General features: G+C 37.2%; 1 protein-coding gene and 1 pseudogene across 4 annotated transcripts in view; both read left to right on the plus strand.

Moving 5' to 3' along the window:
* Positions 1–24059, plus strand: part of SNX7 (sorting nexin 7) — a 119885-nt gene that overhangs the window by 31090 nt on the left and 64736 nt on the right. For all 4 annotated transcript variants that reach the window (XM_055402548.2, XM_055402546.2, XM_055402547.2 and 1 more), the window contains exons 2-6: positions 7633–7815; positions 15571–15681; positions 16020–16184; positions 18371–18569; positions 23039–23238. In XM_055402548.2, coding sequence (XP_055258523.2) covers positions 7633–7815; positions 15571–15681; positions 16020–16184; positions 18371–18569; positions 23039–23238 — 858 coding nt within the window. The remainder of the gene's footprint in view (positions 1–7632; positions 7816–15570; positions 15682–16019; positions 16185–18370; positions 18570–23038; positions 23239–24059) is intronic.
* Positions 13158–13663, plus strand: LOC129540966 (small ribosomal subunit protein uS10 pseudogene; annotated as a pseudogene).

Consider the following 24059-nt stretch of genomic DNA (forward strand, 5'->3'; position numbering starts at 1 on the left):
CAAATGTAAATCTTTTAAGTATCGCCAGTGTATTTTCTTTCCTTTTTCTTTGAAGTGAATATAAAACTCTTTGAATAGTCAGTTTTATTGAGGTTTTAAGAATGTTTCTGAGTGATTCATAGTAATTTAAATCTTTCTACTGAAATCTTGGAGGTTGCTAAATTTCAGCCTGTAATTTTCTTCCTTTGCTAGATATTGAAGCATATTTTTATGACACCACACTACACTCTGGAATTGTGAGCCTTTGTAAATTCATGCAGATCTTTCCCACTCTACAAAAGGATGCATTTTAAGCAGAAGAAATAGAATGCTAAATTATGTAGTAGGTAAAAGAAGTGGGTTGTGGTAAGTCAAGAGGGTGACTACAAAGAATGCCAGAGCACATGGTTGTATGCACTGTCAGTGAAATTTAAAGCACATTTGCCCATCAAATTAAAATTTGTCAGCTTAGAAAACTCTTATTTATATGAAATGAATATTGAGAGAGATTTTTGTGTTTGCTGATTGCATGTTTATTTGGAACCTCTAAATTCTGTTGTAATAACTGCTTAGTATTCCATTGTGTTGCTGCTGCTGCTGCTAAGTCACTTCAGTCGTGTCCGACTCTGTGTGACCCCATAGACGGAAGCCCACCATTGTGTTAGCATCCCATAATTTTAGCAATTCCATCTTCTTGTGATTCTGGGCATATTTTTAAGTTTCCTTTTTAACTGTACAACTTTGATGAGTTCAGAAAAAAAAAATCAAACTATCAAATGTGTAATCCAAGCTCTTCTGCCAAAATGGCCCTAGATACTCTTTTAACTTATTACAATGGTTCGTACTATTTATGAACACATTAGGTACAGTGTTGACTCTAAACAATTAAAAATCTTTCTGTAAAATACTACACATTTATTTTAGAATATTTGTAAACACAGAAACTCAGACAGGAAAGTATTAAACTCAAGAGGAATCCCGACACTTGAAATAAATTCTGTTAACTTTTTGGTATAACTTCAAGTTCATGAGCACAGCATATTATGAGTCACTCTTTGTTACCTTTTCTCTCATACCCTCTGGTGCCCCTCTGTCATAAACACAAGCACACATGCATGCATTAGAATCTAGTTAAAAACAAATTTTATAAGCTACTGTTTTCTCTTACTAACACACTGTGAACCTTTCCCCAAGTTTCTATATATTCTTCTAATACGTTAATGACTTTATTATATGGATAGAGTTTATTGTATTTGGTCATAGGGATATATTGTAATTTATCTCACTGAACTTTTGTTGCAAGACATTTATTATCTCTGTGTTTTTTGTGTGTCTGATCAACCCAATTGTGACTTGTTTTCTATTCCTTGGTCTAAATCATGCCTAACATGCATATATTTTCTAGCATTTATATCTTATATTATAAATACCAGTCTCCTCTTAAAGGAACCAGAGCTCTTTGGATAAATGTCTGATTCCATGACTAGGGGCAGGGAAAATAAGTATAAGGTAAATCTGCAATATCTTGATATGCCTGAAAATAAAGTGCTCGAAAAGTAATGAAGACATCAAAAACACAGATGCCAGTTTTAAGGGACTCCTACTAGGCAAGTTTTGGACACTTAGAACATCAAAATGAATTATGTTAATGAATTATAACCCATTGAGTAAAATAGATCTCTGAGTCTATACTCATAATTAATTGTCTAAATAAATAGTCTTCATCCTCCTTAGTAGGAAATCTACTGATAATATAAAAATTGAAAAATTAGAAAGAGTATATGTGTTATTTTGAAGTAAAGAATGTAACAAGGAACAAATATAGCTAAGAGTTCTGAATTTATTTCTAAGGAGTATGAACTGATAAGGCTAATACCGGTACATGGGATGCTGCATTTTTATTTTTAATTTGTTTCATTTTATTTTAAGCCTTGTCGAATAATTTGGCTTTTGAAAACTATTAATATATTTTTTAATTTTGAAATAATTTCAGACTTGAAGTCTTCCGAGAATGCCACAAAGAATCTAGGTCTGCAGGTTATTTACCATTTCACAACATTTGCTTTCTGCCTCTCTGTAAATTGAGTAAATTGGAAACATATTTTATTTCTCATAATTAAATCTCTGTGTATTTTTGAAAACAAGGACACTCTCCTACATAATTACAGTGTGTGAGTATCTTAATCAGGAAATTAACATTGACATAATATATTCTAATCCGCAGACCCTTTCAAAATTTTCCAGTTGTACCAAAGATATCTCTTAGAGAGGAAAAAAACAAAGGTTCTCAAAGGCTCTCCTCTGGCACAGAATCCAGTCTAAGATCGCGTGTCGTGTGGTGGTTGTCTGTTAGATGGTTGTCAGCAGTCTGGAATGGTTCGTCTTCTTTCTTTTCCCTCGTGGTATTAGCTTGTCTCCTCCTCTCAGACATACTAATGTTTTTCTTCCTATTATCTTAATCTAACTATATCACCATGTTTAGTTAAATTTGGGATTAGGAACAATTTATTTGTATTCACAGTCAAGGGATGTGATGACCTGTGATTACATTTTCATTCTTGTACTTTTTGTTTTCCTTAGAGCTCATCATTTATTCATTTTTGTGAGGCCCTCCCTTTCTCCCTGTCTTGTTTTCTCTTCCTTTTCACTTGTTTTGCATCAATCATAACTCATTTACAAAGTCTAACATGGCACGCTTCCTTTCATTATGCTTAGACTGATTCTGTCAGTTTCCTTCTTTTCCTCTTTCTCTTTCCCTGCTTTCTTTGCTCTTTCCCTTTCCTTCCTCCCTCTTATTATTTCCTTGCCTCCTTGAAGTCTTTCAGCTCCCGTGTGTATAGGTTGTTCTCTAAGTCTGCTGCAAAGCTGTCAACCTGGAACATTCTTCCACTGTCATCCAAGGAATTTCCTTTAATTCTCTTCTGTGTTGAATCTCCTGCTTTTAGATCCTATTTCTTCTTTCTTGGTATATGCCCTTATTTTGGAAAAGTGAAGTCCTCCAAAGAATGGATGCATGGGAAGTCAGATTTTGAAATCTTTCACACCTGAAATGGCTTTATTTTTCCTGTATACTTGAATGATTGTATGGCTATAAATAGTTCTAGGTAGAAAATATTTTCCTCTAAAAATTGTGAAGATACTAATTTATTATCATTTTGAGAAATCTGAAGGCATTCTGATTCCTGATGTTTCTGTTGTATTTTCCCTGTTTATGCTGCTGCTGCTGCTGCTGCGTCACTTCAGTCGTGTCCGACTCTGTGTGACCCCATAGACAGAAGCCCACCAGGGTCCCCCGTCCCTGGGATTCTCCAGGCAAGAACACTGGAGTGGGTTGCCATTTCCTTCTCCAGTGTGTGAAAGTGAAGTCGCTCAGTCGTGTCCGACCCTTAGCGACCCCACGGACTGCAGCCTACCAGGCTCCTCCATCCATGGGATTTTCTAGGCAAGAGTACTGGAGTGGCTTGCCATTGCCTTCTCCATCCTCTTTATATTCTCTCCTTAATTTAGGCTTTCCTAAATTTTTTCCTAAGCTTTTAGGAATTAAAAAACCTCTACGATTATGAAATGTCATGGTAATGGAAGCTTGTGGGAGCATTTCCCTCCCCACCGCTGTCTTGTTCATTTTAAGGAGGTCTGATAGATCCTGTCAATCTGGATATATTTCAGTTTGGATTTACCTGCTTCATTTTCTGGAATTATTTTCACTCAGGTTCTGTCTACCTGGATCCTTTAATTTTTAAAAATATCTTCTTTTCCTTCTCATGTTCTTTTGGTCCAGCTTCGTTCCTGAGTTCTATCTTTGGAACTTTCTGTTGGGTTTTTAATCCTTTCGTCATATTTCAGCTTTCATGAGCCTCTTTTTTTTTTTTTGGTTTCTCTGCTGTTCTCTGAATTCTTAGAAAATACACCTGTTTTCATTTATGAATTTGATCTCATTCTTGTCTCTCATGCTTTCCTTTGTTGGAAAGCATTCTATTCTCTATTCTGTCTACCTCTCATATTCTCTTTGTTTGTGAATCTTTCACCTCAGAGCCTTCCCACATGTTGAGCGGTTTGGTAGTTCCTGCACCAGGTAATGAAAAGCCAAGTAGACAGTCAGTGTGTTGCCAGGAAGGGACTACCCTGTAGGATTAGTATGCGGAGCCGTAGCTGATTCCCCAGGGCACTGCAGCTGTCAGTTTTTTCTTGGAATGGTCAGCTAAGAGAGGAAATCTCCAACTATTACGTGTAGTTTTCCATCTTGCTGCCACTTTCTTGGGGCCAAATGACGGGAAAGGACTGGATATCTTTCCATCTAGTATGTAGGACTTTCCCTTGATATCTGTATTTTCATAGGGCCTGTCTCTCCCTCCACCCTACCTGGTGTCCTTGAATTCAGAGGCACTCCAGTAAATTTCCAGTTTTCTGCCAAACTGGGAAAGAAAAGTCACCTGATTGCATGGGGTATGTGAGGGAATCTGAGGTACCAACTCTCTTTTGTTTTATGAGCTTTCAACCAAAAAAAGCTTTTTTCATTTAGCTATACCAGCATTCTGTGTCTACACGGTTTGGGTACGTCTGCTTCTCGAGTCTCTTTGTGATCCTCTGTCATCAGTGGGCCTCCTTCTTCCCAGTTAACCATCCTGCCCTGGGTTTACTTTAGCTTTTTTTTTTTAGTGGTAGCTTTTCAGTTACCCCTCGATATCAGAGTTCCAGTTTCCAAAAGATAGTTAACTTCATGTTTCAGTTCAGTTCAGTCACTCAGTTGTGTCCGACATTTTGTTACCCCATGAACCGCAGCACGCCAGGCCTCCCTGTTCATCATCAACTCCCAGAGTTCACTCAGACTTATGTCCATTGAGTCGGTGATGCCATCAGCCATCTCATCCTCTGTTGTCCCCTTCTCCTCCTGTCCCCAATCCCTCCCAGCATAAGGGTCTTTTCCAGTGAGTCAACTCTTCGCATGAGGTGGCCAAAGTATTGGAGTTTCAGCTTCAACATCAGTCCTTCCAATGAACACCCAGGACTGATCTCCTTTAGGATTGACTGGTTGGATCTTCTTGCAGTCCAAGGGACTCTCAAGAGACTTCTCCAGCACCACAGTTCAAAAGCATCAATTCTTTGGTGCTCAGCTTTCTTTATAGTCCAGCTCTCACATCCATACATGACCACTGGAAAAACCATATCCTTGACTAGATGGACCTTTGTTGGCAAAGTAATGTCTCTGCTTTTTAATATGCTATCTAGGTTGGTCATAACTTTCCTTCCAAGGAGTAAGCATCTTTTAATTTCACGGCTGCAATCACCATCTATAGTGATTTTGGAGCCCAGAAAAATAAAGTCTGATGCTGTTTCCACTGTTTCCCCATCTATTTCCTATTTACTTTTCCTATCACTACCTATTCACTATGATGAAGTAATAGCACCAGATGCCATGATCTTAGTTTTCTGAATGTTGAGCTTTAAGCCAACTTTTTCACTCTCCTCTTTTACTTTCTTCAAGAGGCTCTTTAGTTCTTCTTCACTTTCTGCCATAAGGGTAGTGTCATCTGCATATCTGAGGTTATTGATATTTCTCCCGGCAATCATCATTCCAGCTTGTGCTTCATCCAGCCCAGCGTTCCTCATGATGTACTCTGCATAGAAGTTAAATAAGCAGGGTCACAATATACAGCCTTGACGTACTCCTTTTCCTATTTGGAACCAGTCTGTTCATGTCCAGTTCTAACTGTAGCTTCCTGACCTGCATACAGATTTCTCAAGAGGCAGGTCAGCTGGTCTGGTATTCCAGTCTCTTTCAGAATTTTCCACAGTTTGCTTTGATCCACACAGTCAAAGGCTTTGGCATAGTCAATGAAGCAGAAATAGATGTTTTTCTGAAACTCTCTTGCTTTTTCCATGATCCGGCAGATGTTGGCAATTTGATCTCTGGTTCCTCTGCCTTTTCTAAAACCAGCTTGAATATCTGGAAGTTCACGGTTCACGTATTGCTGAAGCTTGGCTTGGAGAATTTTAAGCATCACTTTACTAGTGTGTGAGATGAGTGCAATGGTGCGGTAGTTTAAGCATTCTTTGGCATTGCCTTTCTTTGGGATTGGAATGAAGACTGACCTTTTCCAGTCCTGTGGCCACTGGTGAGTTTTCCAAATTTGCTGGCATATTGAATGCAGCACTTTCACAGCATCATCTTTCAGGATTTGAAATAGCTCAACTGGAATTCCATCCCCTCCACTAGCTTTGTTGTAGTGATACTTCCTAAAGCCCACTTGACTTCACATTCCAGGATGTCTGGCTCTAGGTGAGTGATCACACCATCGTGATTATCTGGGTCATGAAGATCTTCTTTGTACAGTTCTTCTGTGTATTCTTGCCACCTTTCTTAATATCTTCTGCTTCTCTCAGGTCCATACCATTTCTGTCTTATCGAGCTCATCTTTGCATGAAATGTTCCCTTGGTATCTCTAATTTTCTTGAAGTGTACTCTAGGCTTTCCCATTCTATTGTTTTCCTCTATTTCTTTGCATTGATTGCTGAGGAAGGCTTTGTTATCTCTCCTTGCTATTCTTTGGAACTCTGCATTCAAATAGATATATCTTTCCTTTTCTCCTTTGCTTTTTGCTTCCCTTCTTTTCACAGCTATTTGTAAGCCCTCCCCAGACAGCCATTTTGCTTTTTTGCATTTCTTTTTCTTGGGGATGGTCTTGATTCCTGTGACTTGCACAATGTCTCGAACCTCCATCCGTCATTCATCAGACAATCTATCAGATCTAGTCTCTTAAATCTATTTCTCACTTCCACTGTATAATCATAAGGGATTTGATTTAGGTCATACCTGAATGGTCTAGTGGTTTTCTCCATTTTCTTCAAATTCAGTCTGAATTTGGCAATAAGGATTTCATGATCTGATCCACAGTCAGCTCCTGGTCTTGTTTTTGCTGACTGTGTAGAGCTTCTCCATCTTTGGCTGCAAAAAATATAATCAGTTTGATTTCAGTGTTGACCATCTGGTGATGTCCATGTGTAGAGTCTTCTCTTGTGTTGTTGGAAGAGGGTATTTGCCATGACCAGTGTGTTCTCTTGGCAAAACTCTATTAGCCTTTGCTCAGCTTCATTCTGTACTCCAAGGCCAAGTTTGCCTGTTACTCCAGGTGTTTCTTGACTTCCTACTTTTTCATTCCAGTCCCCTATAATGAAAAGGATATTTTTTTTGGTTGTTAGTTCTAGAAGGTCTTATAGGTCTTCATAGAACTGTTCAACTTCAGCTTCTTCAGTGTTACTAGTCGGGGCATAGACCTGATTACTGTGATATTGAATGGTTTGCCTTGGAAACAAACAGAGATCATTCTGTCATTTTTGAGATTACATCCAAGTACTGCATTTCGGACTCTTTTGTTGACTATGATGACTACTTCATGTTTAGCCTATTTTTCTTTTACTTTGAGGGTTTGTACCTTTTTATGATTTTTGTCTTGTTTTGTTTCTTTACTGTCATTTTTAAAGTGGGATTTTGTGAGGAAACAGAAATAAACGTTTTTTTCCACATACTTTATTTAAGCAGGAGTCCAGTTATCCTTTTTGTTCTTGACATATTTGATTAGTATTTGTGGTGTCTAAGAAAAAGAGGATTTCAACTCTTTTCCCCCTAAACATTAATTTTTAAATGTTTTTTCATAGGATGCCTCATTGATGGACATGAATTCCTTCAGCCCTCTGATGCCAACATCCCCTTTATCAATGATAAACCAAGTCAAATTTGAAGATGAGTCAGATTTGAAAGATCTTTTTATTACAGTCGATGAACCTGAAAGCCATGTTACTACAATTGAAACTTTTATTACTTATAGGATTATTACTAAGGTAAGTATGTAATGAACATTTTCTTCACTACAGTTGCTTCTTTGAACTTTTGGAACTACTTTTATTCAATTTGACACTCAAGTTAGAGAATTTTAGCAGAATTAAGTGCTGGTCTTTCAGCCATTTTGAGTAAGACGTTGCATCTTATCTATCCTTCACTTGTCCTATATGAATTTGGATTAACTTGAGTACCAGTCACTTGTATTTTAGCAGTTGTGCTTCTTAAAATAGGAACATTTTAATGTTTTAGTTTAAAGATGATAAAGAAACATATCTGAGAAAGAAGTTTTGCTAATAAAGAAAACTGGTTCAAAACATAATGCAGTATTCTGTATTCACATTTCTTTTGAAGATTGCAAAAATTTTTTTCATTTGTTTTCCAAATAAGAGAACATGGTGGGATTTCCCTGTTGGTCCAGTGGTTAAGAAACCACCTTCCAATGCACAGGGACATGGGTTCAGTCCCTGGTTGGGGAACTAGGATCCCACATGCCATGGGGGCACCTAGGCCCATGCGCTGCAACTAGAGAGCCTGTGCACCACAGCAAAGACCCAGCAAAGCCAAAAAAAAAAAAAAAAAGCAAATGGTTATCTCTTTATCTTATGAGATATGTATAAGCATAAAGTATGCTTTATGAGAAGCTTTTAGTTGTTTAGTGATGCACAGGCAGAACAGATCTGGAACCCAAGTCTCCTTAATCCTCAGAAAAAGCTCTGTAAAATGACAGCTTACACTAATAAAACAGCCAAATAGTATAATCCTTTTTATGATGATAATCTTTGTGTAACAGCAGCCTTTAAGAATTCTGTTTATATGTTATAACATTTTGTTTGTGAATTCTCACTCTCTGACTCTGGAAGTGCATCCCTTTTGTAGCTGAAAATCTTTTGGACTCTCTACATACAAGCACTTCCTTCATTATGGCTTGCTAATTATGTTGCTCTAAGATGTGTGTATCTCAGCTCTTCACTCAGATTCTTAAAATCCTCCCTTGACTCCTCATTTCCTACAGAACAAGGTGCAGGCTCCTTTGTATGACTTTCAGAGACCCTCTCAGTCTGGAGCCAGCCTACTATACACGACTCGCCTCTTACTGCCTACTTTTAATACCCCTGCTCTTCACTTACATAGAACTGCCACTTTTATCTGAATATTCTAGGGTATTTCTTGCTCTCATAACTTTGCATATGCTGCTGCTTCTGTCTGGCATGCCCTTCCCACTTTCAGACAGAAGAACTACTGTTTATTTTTCAAGATGCAATTCAAAACGATGCTCACCTCCTCTGCTCCCACAGCTAAATATCCTCTTTCTACTGTGTGCTCACACTGTTCTAACTGAACTCCTAAAGAAAATGAGATATGACATTGCAGCAAAGAAATTAAAAGCCTATGCTTAATCCTTCTAAGCCTCAGGGTTTTTTTTTTAATCTTTAAAACTGAACTGAAAATAGGACCTGGTTTTGTACAGTTGCTATAAGAATTAATTTAGAATGGGTAATCAATGTAAAACACTTAACAGGGTGCCTGACACATGATAAGTATTCAGTATTTGCTACCTACCTGTGTGTATGTCAGTAACTATGTGTGTTTATTCCCACTGAATCTGTGAGCTTCTCAAGGTAGGTAATTGTATCTTAAATTATCCATAATTCTGAACACAATCCTTGGGATATAGCTCCTAAGTCATTTAACCTTTTAGTGAGTGGGTAAGTGAAGAAATTTATGGTGTTAGAGTCCTGTCAAAAGGCTGCAGAACAAGACAGCATGAAGTAGAATCTTTGTTGCTCCCTTTCCCTGCTATTTAATTAACCTCTGTGTGCTTAGTCTCCTCATTTGTAAATAAGATAATAATACTAACCTAATAGGATCTTTGTGAATATTCCATGTGTTAATACAGACACACTGCTAAGAACAGAGCCATATTTCTCCTCTTACTGCTATTATAATCATAATCATCCGTTTTCATTATCCTTTCTAGCAAAGATTTTGTGACTGAATAATTTTCCCCTCATTTATTTCTTTCCGTAAGACACTTTATAAGCCATCCTATGGATTTCATTCTGATCACCGGCATACAGTTCTTATGAGTTATCTGTAGTGCATCATGCTTTAAATGTGCTGCTGTTATAGGAGTAGCAATAATAGTGATAGTGATAATATTATAGATAATAAACTATAGATAAATAAACTAGATAATAAACTAACTTTTATTGTGGGACTACTTTGTGTCAGGCAGTGTTCTAACCACTTGATACATATCAACATTAACTCATTTGAAGCTTACAGCAATCCTAGATCTTATGATTTATCCCCATTTTCTGGGTGAGGACACTGAAACTTAAAACTTGCCAAAGGTTACCCAACATAGTCATTAGCTGAGCTAAGATTTAAATCTAGACAGTTTATTTTTATACTATATAGAGAGCTTCCCTGGTGGCTCAACTGTAAAGAATCTGACTGTAGTGCAGGTGATTCAGGCTTAATCCCTGGGGCAGGAAGATCCCCTGGAGAAGGAAATGGCAACCCACTCCAGTATTCTTGCCTGGGAAATCTCATGGACAGAGGAGCCTGACAGGCTACAGTCCACGGGGTCGCAAAGAGTCAGACGTGACTTAATGACTAAACAACAATAACAACAAAACTATATAGATTTTCATTATACTTTTGTGCATCCATATGTGATTCTGGCAGACTATCTTTCAGCTTAACTGTTATAAAGTATGTCCCTTTGTTATACATTTGGTTACTTTTACTGCGTCCAGTGGCCACAGGACTAGAAAAGGTCAGTTTTCATTCCTATCCGAAAGTAAGGCAATGCCAAAGAATGCTCAAACTACCGTACAATTGCACTCATCACACACGCTAGTAAAGTGATGCTTAAAATTCTCCAAGCCAAGCTTCAGCAATACGTGAACCATGAACTTCCAGATGTTCAAGCTGGTTTTAGAAAAGGCAGAGGAACCAGAGATCAAATTGCCAACATCTGCCGGATCATGGAAAAAGCAAGAGAGTTTCAGAAAAACATCTATTTCTGCTTCATTGACTATGCCAAAGCCTTTGACTGTGTGGATCACAGCAAACTGTGGAAAATTCTGAAAGACATGGGAATACCAGACCACTTGACCTGCCTCTTGAGAAACCGTATGCAGGTCAGGAAGCAACAGTTAGAACTGGACATGGAACAACAGACTGGTTCCAAATAGGAAAAGGAGTACATCAAGGCTGTATATTGTGACCCTGCTTATTTAACTTATATGCAGAGTACATTATGAGAAACACTGGACTGGATGAAGCACAAGCTGGAATCAAGATTGCCGGGAGAAATATCAATAACCTCAGATATGCAGATGACACCACCCTTATGGCAGAAAGTGAAGAGGAACTCACAGGCCTTTGATGAAAGTGAAAGAGGAAAGTGAAAAAGTTGGCTTGAAACTCAACATTCTGAAAACTAAGATAATGGCACCTGGTCCCATCACTTCATGGGAAATAGATGGGGAAACAGTGGAAACAGTGTCAGATTTTATTTCTTTGGGCTCCAAAATCACTTCAGATGGTGTCTGCAGCCGTGAAATTAAAAAACGCTTACTCCTTGGAAGGAAAGTTATGACCAAACTAGACAGCATATTAAAAAACAGAGACATTACTTTGCAAACAAAAGTCTGGCTGGTCAAGGCTATGGTTTTTCCAGTAGTCATGTATGGATGTGAGAGTTGGACTAGAAAGAAAGCTCTGTACAGAAGAATTGATGCTTTTGAACTGTGGTGTTGGAGAAGACTCTTGAGAGTCCCTTGGACTGCAAGGAGATCCAGCCAGTCCATCCTAAAGGAGATCAGTCCTGGGTGTTCATTGGAAGGACTGATGTTGAAGCTGAAGCTCCAGTACTTCGGCCCCCTGATGTGAAGAGCTGACTCATTTGAAAAGACCCTGATGCTGGGAAAGATTGAAGATGGGAGGAGAAGGGGACAACAGAGGTTGAGATGGTTGGATAGCCTCACTGACTCAATGAACATGGGTTTGGGTGGACTCCGGGAGTTGGTGATGGACAGGGAGGCCTGGCCTGCTGCAGTTCATGGGATTGCAAAGAGTTGGACACAACTGAGTGATGAACTGAACTGAACTGCGTATATAAACTGTAGCTATATATACTAAAATATGTTTTACAGATACAAAAATATAAACTTTTAGTAGATATGTATTGTGTTAGCAAACAAAGTCTTTTGTTATTTACTTAGTATCACTTATTTACTGATATATTTAATAAAGTTCTATTGAGTGCTAGTTATGTTTCAGGTACCCTGTTGTATGTTGAGACTATGCCAGCGATTGAGACAGACCCTCTGCCTTCGTGGAGTTTTCAGTATTGGGGAGTGGGGCGTTGATGATGGATATTAAACAATTGTATGTCTTATTAGTTAATTATAGTTATAAATATTGTGACAGAGAAATACAGAATTTTATGAGCATGGTGGTTGTTTTTTACAGCAGGTACTCCCATCTAATTAGGAGATTCAGGGATGGCTCCCCTGGGAAAGTTTTAGTTTTATAAACATTTATATTCATGGACACTAAGATTATAAGGATAAATGTACATACTCTTGTGCCTACATGTACACTGGCAGTCCCTACTTAGGAATCCTTAAGAGTGCCATGACTGTAAATAATTGTATCAGGAAGCCCACATTCCTGGCACTTGTTCCTCTTATGAGAAATTACCCTGATTCTCCAGGTTGAAATATCCGAAGTAACTGCTCTGAAGAAATACTTTCAGTTTTTTCAGAGATCTAGAGATATGCTTTGCCTTAGGGCATGTGGGAGTAAGAACTCAAGAGGTTTAATAAAGGTTTGTCCTCTCACATCCTCATCATGAAGACAGACTCATAAATGCCTGCCAGTATGTGTCAGTTGCCGCTGTTGCTGCTAAGTCGCTTCAGTTGCATCTGACTCTCCACGACCCCATAGATGGCAGCCCACCAGGCTCCGTCCCTGGGATTCTCCAGGCAAGAACACTGGAGTGGGTTGTCATTTCCTTCTCCAATGCGTGAAAGTGCAATCGCTCGGTGAACTGCAGCCTACCAGGCTCCTCCGTCCATGGGATTTTCCAGGCAAGAGTACTGGAGTGGGTTGCCATTGCCTTCTCCTGTATGTGTCAGTAGTTGGTGATAAAAGTATATTCTTGGTTCTAAATTTATTTCCCTCAGAAAAATAGTTTTCTACATCTTCAGATTTTAGAGTAACTATTTGCCCATGACTGAAGGTCAGTATTTGCTAAATAAATGCATTTTGAGGTATAGTCTTTTAGTCCTAAACTTCAAGTACCCAGGCTCGTATGGTCAGACATGAAAAATTAAACACCGCTCTTTGAGGAAGACGCGGTCGCCGCTGTTGCGGAGCGCCGTGCGCCCACTCCTGCTCCTGGCTCACCGCTGTTCGCGCTCGCCGAGGAACAAGTCGGTCAGGAAGCCGCGCCGCAGCCATGGCCTTCAAAGACACCGGCAAGACTCCCGTGGAGCCAGAGGTGGCCATTCACCGGATTAGGATCACCCTCACCAGCCGCAACGTGAAGTCTCTGGAGAAGGTGTGTGCTGACCTGATCAGAGGCGCGAAGGAAAAGAATCTCAAAGTGAAAGGACCAGTTCGGATGCCTACCAAGACTCTGAGAATAACTACAAGGAAAACTCCTTGTGGTGAAGGTTCTAAGACTTGGGATCGATTCCAAATGAGGATCCACAAGCGACTCATTGACCTGCACAGCCCTTCTGAGATTGTCAAGCAGATCACGTCCATCAGTATTGAGCCAGGAGTTGAGGTGGAGGTCACCATTGCCGATGTCTAAATCAACCTTTTTAATAAACCGATAATCAGTTAAAAAAAAAAAAAAGAAAAATTAAACACCATTTATGGTTTACCTTCTATGGGAAAATGTATTCTAGACTAGCACAGAGATAAAGCTTCCAAACAATAGGAAAATTTGATGACAAATTTCCAACTTAGAAAGGACTTGTGTTCTAAAAAGTTATTTTGGTGGACAAATAATATGTATGTAACTTATAACCCTTTAGAAGTCCAATGAAGTCTTACAATAGGAAGAACAAATGCACTGTCCTTAAGGTTTCTACTTATTCTCTGCTTTCTTCTCTTTATTGTGGTATGTTAGAGAACTATTAAGTCACTGACAGGGTGATGAGGACAGAAGCAACCAATTATTTGACTTGACTTTGTATCTTCCTGTTGCTGGAACTTATACAAGTTTCTTTTGTGTCAACTTGAAGTTTTGGGAAATCTTAAGGACATATAATGTTCAGTCTTATTTTAACTTCACAGTGTTTGAGTGTTTTTATTGTTAATTATGGCAACTTATTTTTTCTTGGAAATTGGTAGTAAACTTGTATGCATGTACCTGGTATGAAGAGGTGTCAGGGAGTATTGTTTAATGAGTTACTTTAACCATGTTTTGTGTGTATATGTATGTATGCTTGTGTGTGTATGTGCTTATATATGTACACATACCAACTTGTATATATATTGTTAAACTGTGTTTCCTCTAGATTTAGTTGGCCTATTTTTACCACTTCCACAATTTGTACCATTTTGCATAATAGATTTTGTAGTTTTTTTTTGAACATGTAGTTCCTTAGACTTCTGCATCTCATTTACCTCTACTTTTTCCCACTAAAAAGGGAGTGTTTTGCTAAGATATATTTTATGATATTCTAAACATTCACTTTATGAGAATAAACCTTGGCAAGTGTCGCTTTTGTGAACCTTATTTTATGACAATTAGGATTGCATCTTATTTTGACTTGAACTGCTTAATTTTACAATTGTGTTTATCTGTGTGGGTGATTGATATTTCTGGTGAGTGTGAAATAATGTAATGTGTTATTTATTCCATATTTACTCCTCCAGGAAAATCTCAAACAATATTTCTGTATAATTTTCTTAAAAACTATGTAAGTGACTTTTTTTCTTACAAGAGGTGAGTGTGCATTGTCTAAGCTATTTTTGTGTTTGGCTTGTAATTCAGGTAATAGAGGTGAGGTTGATATTGTGCCCGTGTTCTTGTCATATGTGTTGGAATAGATTCTGGTTTGTTGAGAACAGATATTTTAATGTGTTTGCTTAACTTTTAGGAGTTTAGGCATATAGTTCAAAATTCCTTGAGAAATGACAGAAAGATTTGCTTTTCACATTAAATTTCCATTAATAACATTTTTAAACAGTGGTAAAATCACTCTGGTTAATGTTAGAATTTTCAAATACTAAAAGCAAATTTTAGCAAAGCAATTCATTTGAGCAAATTCCAAGGAAACATTTTTTTTCTCAGTTATGTTCAGGTTATTTTTCCAAGTTGCAAAAATAGGACTTTCCTCAAATTCTGAATTTTGATCATCTTGAGAAATGAAATATATTTGAAACCTAAAGTCAGAACACACTTTCTTGTTAGCAAGAAAGTCATGCCAAAGATAATAGTAGTTAAAATCTTGTGGAAGACAGATGGTTGCTCTAAGACAGATTTTTCAGTTTGGATTTTAAATTTGAGCATGATGTTTGCTTTCTTTCTGGGAATACTGGAAAGTTTGCTTTGTTTCTTCTGCTACATGAATTGACGACTGCAAGAGAAAAAAATGTACAGGCTGACAAACACTGAATAATTAGAATTTGTTAGTTTTTCTTAGAGACCCATTTATTTCAGAATGTCTAAAATAACGGTGGGCAAATGTCTTCTGTCTTATATTTCCTACTTTCTTCAGACATCTCGTGGAGAATTTGACTCCAGTGAATTTGAAGTTAGGAGACGTTATCAAGATTTCCTTTGGTTGAAAGAAAAACTTGAAGAAGCGCACCCAACTCTGATTATTCCAGTACGTTTACATTTTTTTTTTTTTTTCACAGAATAGCTGCCATTTTGTTTTGTGAATCACTAGAATGTCTTAACACCCAATTTCAGACCTTTGATTCAATTCAGTTCATTTATCTGGGAAACATTTGTTTTTAAACTTTTCAATCTATGTACAGATTTGTTTTTTTAAACTATTGTAATGTGTTAAGATTTTCTGGTATTTGGCTCTAGCATTGTGAATTTTAAAAAATTATAAGAAATGATCACATGTTCAAATAGTCTTCCAAAAAGAAAAAGTGTAGAATTCCTTATAATCCTGTGCCACAGAATGCTCAGATACCTTTTTATTTTTTGCCCTAGCCATTGCCAGAAAAGTTTATAGTGAAAGGAATGGTGGAACGCTTTAATGATGACTTCATTGAGACACGCAGGAAGGCATTGCACAAATTTTTGAACCGAATTGCTGACCATCCAACTCTAACATTTAATGAAGACTTTAAAATTTTTCTTACTGCACAAGCTTGGGTAAAAAATTTTAATTTATACTCATATAATCCTTCAGTGTTTGTATATGTAGTAGGTTGTATGCTTCCTCTATTTACCTTTTTAAATCAGGTAGTAGGAACCTTGAATTAAGATGGAGTTTTAAACATTTAAGAAATATCCTGTGAATACAACCCTATATCAGGTCTACAAATGAACATTATGAAAATCATGTACCTTTCTCACATATACATCCCCATATTTCTCTTGGTAGCTGATATATTTTTTAAAATGCCTGGGTATTCCTTGCATATAGCTAACACTGAAAATATAAAAACATTTTAAAATTGACACTGTTTTGAGTAGTAATGAGTCAGGGCTTTTCAAGTTAAAAGTTTTTATTAATAGATGGATGGATGAATGGATTGATAGGTAATACAATTTTCTCACTTTTCCTTCAATTACCTAATTTTAGAGGATCTAATTTCTAATACAGGTTCCTTTTATATTCCTTTTTTCTTCTATTTTTCTTCTTTTTATTTTTTTATTTTATTTATTTTCTTTTCTTCTATTAAGATATAATTCACCGAGAAAGATGATAGGTAGGACCAATGGTCAATATCAAATACTTACTGACCAATGTTGAGTTTTCTGTCTCTCAGTTGTTGCCAGAGTGATTGAAGCTAAAGAAGTGATTCATCTCAATTTTAACAGTACTTGGTGTCTGGAAGCCCTGTATGACTTTCGTGAGAAGAATCTGTGGCCTGACTCCAGACCCTTAGAAGCTGTTAGAAACATTCTCTACAGTCAGCAGTTGCAGTAACAGCTTGCCAGTTGTGACTTGTGCTCCTTCTGACAATATTTACTCTATCAAATGATGCAGTAGCCCTCATGTTATTATATTCTTTGCACACAAAATCATACTGACTTGGAAATTAACAAGTTTATATGTTATTTTGGGTAAGACCTTCAAGAAAGAAGATCTTAGAAAGATAATATATTATTTAATATTTGGGTAAATAATGCATAATAATGTTTTTATCTATAGATCTGGTAGTCAGCATTGTTATTTATAGATTTTTGTATGTGTGTGAATGTTTATGCACTCTTTGACATTGCTACTCTTCAGTAACAATGCTGACTGCCAAATCCACAGATAAAAATATTATTATGTATTATTTATCCAAATATTAAATGACATATCTTTTTCCAGATTGTCTTTGATCTCAAACCTATGTTTCAGTAGGTGCTGTACCCACTGTCAGAATCCCTTGTCCTTCTTGGTGTTCTTTTTTAGTAGGCCATACTTCTGAAGGGATACTTCTGTGCAGTGTATCCTTTTATAACATTTCTACTTTGCAAATCTGTAGCTAACTCTCCTAAATTAACTGTGAACCATCTATTACATATGTTATTAAAAATCTTTCTCCAAAGACAGCCAGTCAGTGGAGAAAGTATAACAGTTTATCCAATTAAGTTGGTTGCAGAGCTATGGTCAGGGAGTTTATTTACCAACTATTCCAGTGACTTTAAGAAAGCAGAGCCAGTTAGTGCTTAGCAGTGAAGCCCTTGGGGTCAGACTGCCAGGACTTTGATCCCTACCACCAATTCATTGCTCTTGTACCTTGAGCAAGCTTCTTTAACCTTCCTTTGCTTCTGTTTTCTTCTGTACAGTGAGGATAATAATAGGACCTGTTTCATAGTGTTATTGTGAGTGATATATATAAAAATGCAAGTATAGAGCCAATAACATTAAGCTCTTAATAAATGCTAGCCATTATTATAACTAAAGGATTAACAAAGTTTCCCAATTTTTCTTCCTAGGGTGTAGATAGACCCTGAGATATCTTTTTCTCAATCATTTTTCTAAATTCCTGTTAATAAAATACAGGTTTCATCTCATATCATTCTTTGTATCTTCTCCCGTATCTCTATAAGTGCAGTTCTCTCTGTTATACCTTGTTCTCTGAAGCATCCATGCTCTGAGAAAACATGATTATGTGTTTTACAGGAGCACTTTGGAAAAGAATGTTATCAAGGAGACAGGCTTAGAGAAAGGACTGTGTGCCCTAACTCATCTGCTTCAAATTAACATGAAATAAAAAAGATGTATATGGAACCTTTTTATCATCTTTATTCTTCTGATTAGATTTCTTTTTTTGTTGTTGGATATTAGAAGAATATCATTGTTTGCTTCATCACCGATGTTTTATATTTTTTGTTCCTAGGAATTCTCTTCTCACAAGAAGCAAGGGCCTGGATTACTCAGCAGGATGGGACAGTCAGTCAGAGCGGTTGCATTGTCAATGAGAGGAGTTAAAAGTCGCCCCGAAGAGTTCATGGAAATGAATAACTTCATTGAAATATTTAGCCAGAAAATAAATTTGATAGATAAAATATCTCAGAGAATCTACAAGGAAGAACGGGGTATGTAGAACTGCTGAACTGTGATCTCAAAGTTATTGCATTTCTGATGAATCTTTTTCCATTTGCTGGTGTGGTAAGGCAGCATCAACTTAGCATTTCTTTTTGGTCATTCTTAGGTTTTCTGTCTCTGCTTACAGTGCCCATCTGTTATTGCATGCTGTTTACTGTATCTAATTAGGGCCCTTAGCATATTCATCATAGTTGTTTTAAAATCATGCTCTAATTCCAACATCTCCACTACATCTGGTTCTGATGCTTGCTCTCTCTTTAAATTGTGTTTTTTGCCTTTTAGTATGTTTTGTAATTTTTTTTTCCCCCCTGGTAGCCAGACATGATGTACTCATAAAAGTAAATAGGCCTTTAGTAATGTGGTGGCGAGGTGTGGGGAGGGGAAGTGTTCTGGAGACCTGTGGTTAGGTCTCAGTCCTTTCATGAGTCTGTGCCTCTGGACCACTGTGAGCCTCACAGAAGTTCAGGGTTTTTCCTTCCCCCCTTAGTTGAGACAAGATGACCACAGTGGGCTCAAGTTGAGTATTTCCCTTCCTCCAGCTCAGTTGTGCTTAGTCGCTCAGTCGTGTCTGACTCTTTGTGACCCCATGGACTGTAGCCCTCCAGGCACATCTGTCCATGGGGATTCTCCAGGCAAGATTACTGGAGTGGGTTGCCATGCCCTCCTCCAGGGGATCTTCCCAACCCAGGGATCGACCCCAGGTCTTCCACATTGCAGGCAGGTTCTTTGCCCACTGAGCCACCAGGGAAGCTACCAGGTCAGTCAGGCTCTGATATTACCCCAGCAGGCTATGCTCTGGGTAACCAGTTTCCCACGAGGAAAGGCCTTGTTAAGAAGAACCCTGGTTATTAGGTAGAGTACCCTGGCTATTACAAAATGGCTTATTTTCTCACCTCCTGCAGGAACTGTGCAGGCTTTTGGAGGTAAATCTCACAATATTGTGGGATTTCACCCATGGCTGGTTTCTCTGTAGTTTTTAACTCCTCGAATTGTCCTGAGATTCCAACAGTTCATCATTGACAGTTTCAGTTTCCCAACCTGGGCATTGGCTGGGCATTCCTCTCTTTTTTGTTTTTAAAAATTTTATTGGAGTATACCCAGGTATGCCAGTGGTAAAGAACCTGCCTGCCAATGCAGGATACGTAAGAGATGCAGGTTCAATCCCTGGGTTGGGAAAATCCCCTGGAGGAGAAAATGGCAACCCATTCCAGTATTCTTGCCTGGAGAATCTGATGGACAGAGGAGCCTGGAAAGCTATGGTCCCTGGGGCTATAGAGTGAGACTGACATGGCATAGCAAACAGGAGCTTCCCAGGTGGCACTAGTGGTGAAGAACCTGCCTGCCAATGCAGAAGATGTAAGAGACCTGACCCAGGTTGATCCCCGGGTTGGGACAATCCTCTGGAGGAGGAAATGGCACCCTGCCCCACTATTCTTGCCTTCTTACCTGGAGAATCCCATGGACAGAGGAACCTGGCAGGCTACAACCCATAGGGTTGCATTGAGTCGGACATGACTGAGCACACATTCTTATTTCCATTTATAAATAACAGGGATAAAGAGCTTAATATTTTGGGTGTAGTCATTCTCAAATGTTCAACATGGACCATAATTTTAATCAAAGAAGTGATGTTTCAGGAAATAGGGTTTCCACATTTGCTTGGGCCGGGGGTGGGGTAGGAGGTGCAAGAACTCTATATTAGACCTGTCCAAGCAATGGCAGAGAGATTTAAAATAGATCTCTTTTCCTATTTTCAAGTTAAATTTTATTTCATGATTCTATGAATTCTATAAATTCTATGATGAGTTTTTGCTAACTTTTTAAAATTGCATTCACCTACATTTAAAATAGATGGCTAAGTCTGACAATAATTTGATTTATGCCTTCTTGGTCTGTCTTTGTATTTACCATTTGTAATTTAAAAAAAAAATCAAGATAATTGTTTTAACTAGGTTCAGTCATTCCAATTCTAATAAGTGAATTCTTGATGGATAGTTAAGAGGTATGGCAATTCAAAGAGACTCCTGCAAACTCTTGACATTTAAGAGTTCTATAGAATATCAAATATCATCATTATGTGTTATATTTACTGGTGCAAGGGACTAGTTTTCAAATCTCTGATCTGCTCTAATATTTGTGAAATCCTCAAAAGGAAAACTGGGTTTTTGTGGTGGACTTTATAAATTTGGGCTCTCAGTTTCAAGGAGTGGAGGCACACTGGCACAAAACTTAAGGGATTTCTTGGTCTTTCAAATGTAAAGCCCGTTTATCAAGATTTCGTTTAAAATGATGGGTTTTTTTTTTTTTTGGAGTTCTGGGAGTCTAAGCTATATAAGGTGTTTCTTTCATATTTAAATAATGAAGAATTTGGTTATCATAATAAGTCATTTCTCTTTTGACTTGCTTTTATTCTATTTTTTTCCTGTGACTTTTTTTTGTGTTCCCTAATTAATTAGGCAAATTTGTATTGACCACATCATGTGCTAACGCTTTGTCCTAATGATTGAAGGAGGGTTAAAATAGTATCTGTCCCTGAGTTCACAGTCTAGTTGGGGAAACAGATATATTAACAGACAAATTACAGTGCAGCACATTAAATGTTTCCATACAGATGCAATTTGAGTGCTATATAAGCACAGTTTAGAATTTCAAGGAAGCTCTTTGTATTAAATACTTTACAGGGTAAATAACACACTTTGATATATGCAGAAATTAAGAAAAGAAATAAAGGAGAATGTTTTCTTTTCTAGAAATATTGGGGCCTCCCTGGTGGCTCAGACAGTAAAGAATATGCCTGCAATGCAGGAGACCCGGGTTTGGTCCAAAGAGAAGATCCCCTGGAGGAGGGATAGTGTCACATGGCCATTATCTAAAATAAAAGATAAGCCTAGATCAGGAGGATGCAATTTGGAAGGATCCTAGTGGTCATCAAACCTAGTATCTTCCTGAGGTGATAACTAGTATTTCTATTGTTTTTAAATCTTTATAGTCGTTTTTAGTTTACCTGATCATATAAACTTTTGAAAAATTTAATAGTTTAGTAAAAAAGTTTAGTTTAGAGCAAGATGACATATTTCAACTAACCCCCGTGACTAATAAGATGGTTAAATATAGAGAATTTAGTTTTAATTATGTGGATATTAGACCAAAAATTCTCACTATTCATGCATCCTCTACCATAAAAAGCCATCTGTCATTAAACATTGATAGTATGAAAGCAAACGTATAAAAATACTCAGATTTTAAAATGAAATCCAAATTTTTGGATAAATGGCTTATCAAGCATTGAATAGTCTTTTGTTCATTCTTTCATTGATATGAAAATATTTATTGAATACATTATGTATTAGGCTTTGAGATTAAAAAAATAATGACTTTGCCCTATGGTAATGAGCGTATGGCCTCAGAGTGTGTGAGTTATGCAAGCAGTTATAATAGAGTGAGATAATAGTATTAAATTATGAAAGGCTTTAATAGAACTATAAAATTATGACACTCATTGAGGACAAAGCATCTAGGAATCCTTTGGAACAGAAACAGAAGAGATTTACTTGTGTTACGACTTAAAGTGTTAGAAGTAGTTTGTCAGATGATAGAAATGGTAGAGGGCAACTAAAAGACATGTGCAGTGTTTAAGTTAGGTGAAATCATGATATTCATGAATGAGCTATTATTTTGGCTTGAGTTAAAATATCTGTGAGGGAGATTTTCAGGAGTTAGACCTGGAGAGGCAAGGTAGGGACTGAAGGACTTAAAGGACTTTCTAATTCAGCTAAGAGGCTTTAATTTTATACTGTGACAAAAATTGAGAGGGAGAATTGTTAGAAGTCTCTAACAGTAGCACAGGTTAGAGATGCTGATGACAGTACAAGTGAGGATAGGTGGATGGGTAGTTATATAAATAGATACAGATTTAGAAAGATTGGAATTAGTGATTGACTGTCTCTTTGTAGGTGTAAGTTTAGGGTCTAGGATGACCCCACATTTTTTGCTTAGATCTCTGGATGCAATTACCAGTAATAAGGATATGTAAACTGAAGAAGAGGAAAAGAAGACACGTTTTGTTTACGTCATGTTGCCAGTGAGGTACTCACGTATAGTTTGTTTGGTAGGCAGAAGTCCATGATACAATAGATACAATGATCATAGCCAGGATACTTTTGACGATGAAAAAGCATGTTATTATTGATGACACCTGGAAAGTTTATTCAAGGACTGGTCTGAGCAGACTGGGAGGACAGGTCAATTTAATGAAAGACGATATCTGCATTCTTAATGTTCATGTACAGGAACATGTGCACAATGAGAAAAATAAGGTCTTTTCTTATTGTCTATAATATAGGGATTTTGAAACTTATAAATATATAAATTTTAATGTATTTTAAGTGTATAATTGAAGTTATGTTGAATTATATATTGGAAGAGCATATTATAAATTGAAAAACTTATTATTTTTTAGAATATTTAGATGAAATGAAAGAATATGGCCCAATTCATATTCTGTGGTCGGCATCGGAAGAAGATCTGGCTGATAATCTAAAAAGTGTTGCCAGCTGCATTGATAAATGCTGTAAGGCCACTGAAAAACGGATGTCTGGATTCTCAGAGGCCCTGCTTCCTGTCGTACATGAGTATGTGCTTTATAGTGAAATATTAATGGTAAGGACTCCTAACTATACTTCTGCCTGAGTCCCTGCCTTGCTTATAAGCTTTATAAAGGCAGTTTCTGTTTCTGTTTGTTCACCATCTCCCTCTCATAGAAAGATGCTTTGCGTGTATATGCTCATAAATATTTGTTTACTGCGTGAATGAATTGATAAGTGGAAGAATATGTTAATAAAAGACAGGCATATTCAACAGTAGTAACAGCAGTTTATAATATAGGTTTGAAGCATCTTCAGTCAAGATTTACATAGAGAGTATGATTAGTTTTCCCAGCGTTTTAAAATTTTACTTTAAGAATTTTCAGCACTTTAGAAATTTCTTTGTATAGACAAGTTGCTTTCTTGCTTCTAGGTACATTTGAAAGATGATATCCACATTCTTAATGTTCATGTACAGGAACATGTGCACAATGAGGAAAAATAAGGTCTTTTCTTATTGTCTATAATATAAGGATTTATATGAATATACATTTTTGTTACATTTTGTTTTCATATTTGTATGAAAATCCCTATAATATAGGGATTTTGTATGTTTTGTTTGTATCATGTAGAAAGTACTTGAGTAGGATCTTGATGTTTGTTCTGTCTTCTGGATGCTTCTAAAAAGAAATCCTCCAAATTACCATGTTTTTTTTTCATGACTAGAAAAGGCTTTTATTCCTTTTATATCAAAGTTTTACATGTAACCTCCTAAGTTCAAGTTTAGGTCTCTAGATATTTGGGATTTTGTGATGTTATCTGCAAAGCTAATGTTTTTCATCCTGTATTCTCTGTGCATAATACCTCACACAGTTGAACGGACACCCTCAGCTTTCT

This window comes from Moschus berezovskii, chromosome 4 (genome assembly GCF_049115385.1).
Source record: "Moschus berezovskii isolate FMDL1 chromosome 4, NW_MosBer_1.0, whole genome shotgun sequence".
NCBI lineage: Eukaryota > Metazoa > Chordata > Mammalia > Artiodactyla > Moschidae > Moschus > Moschus berezovskii.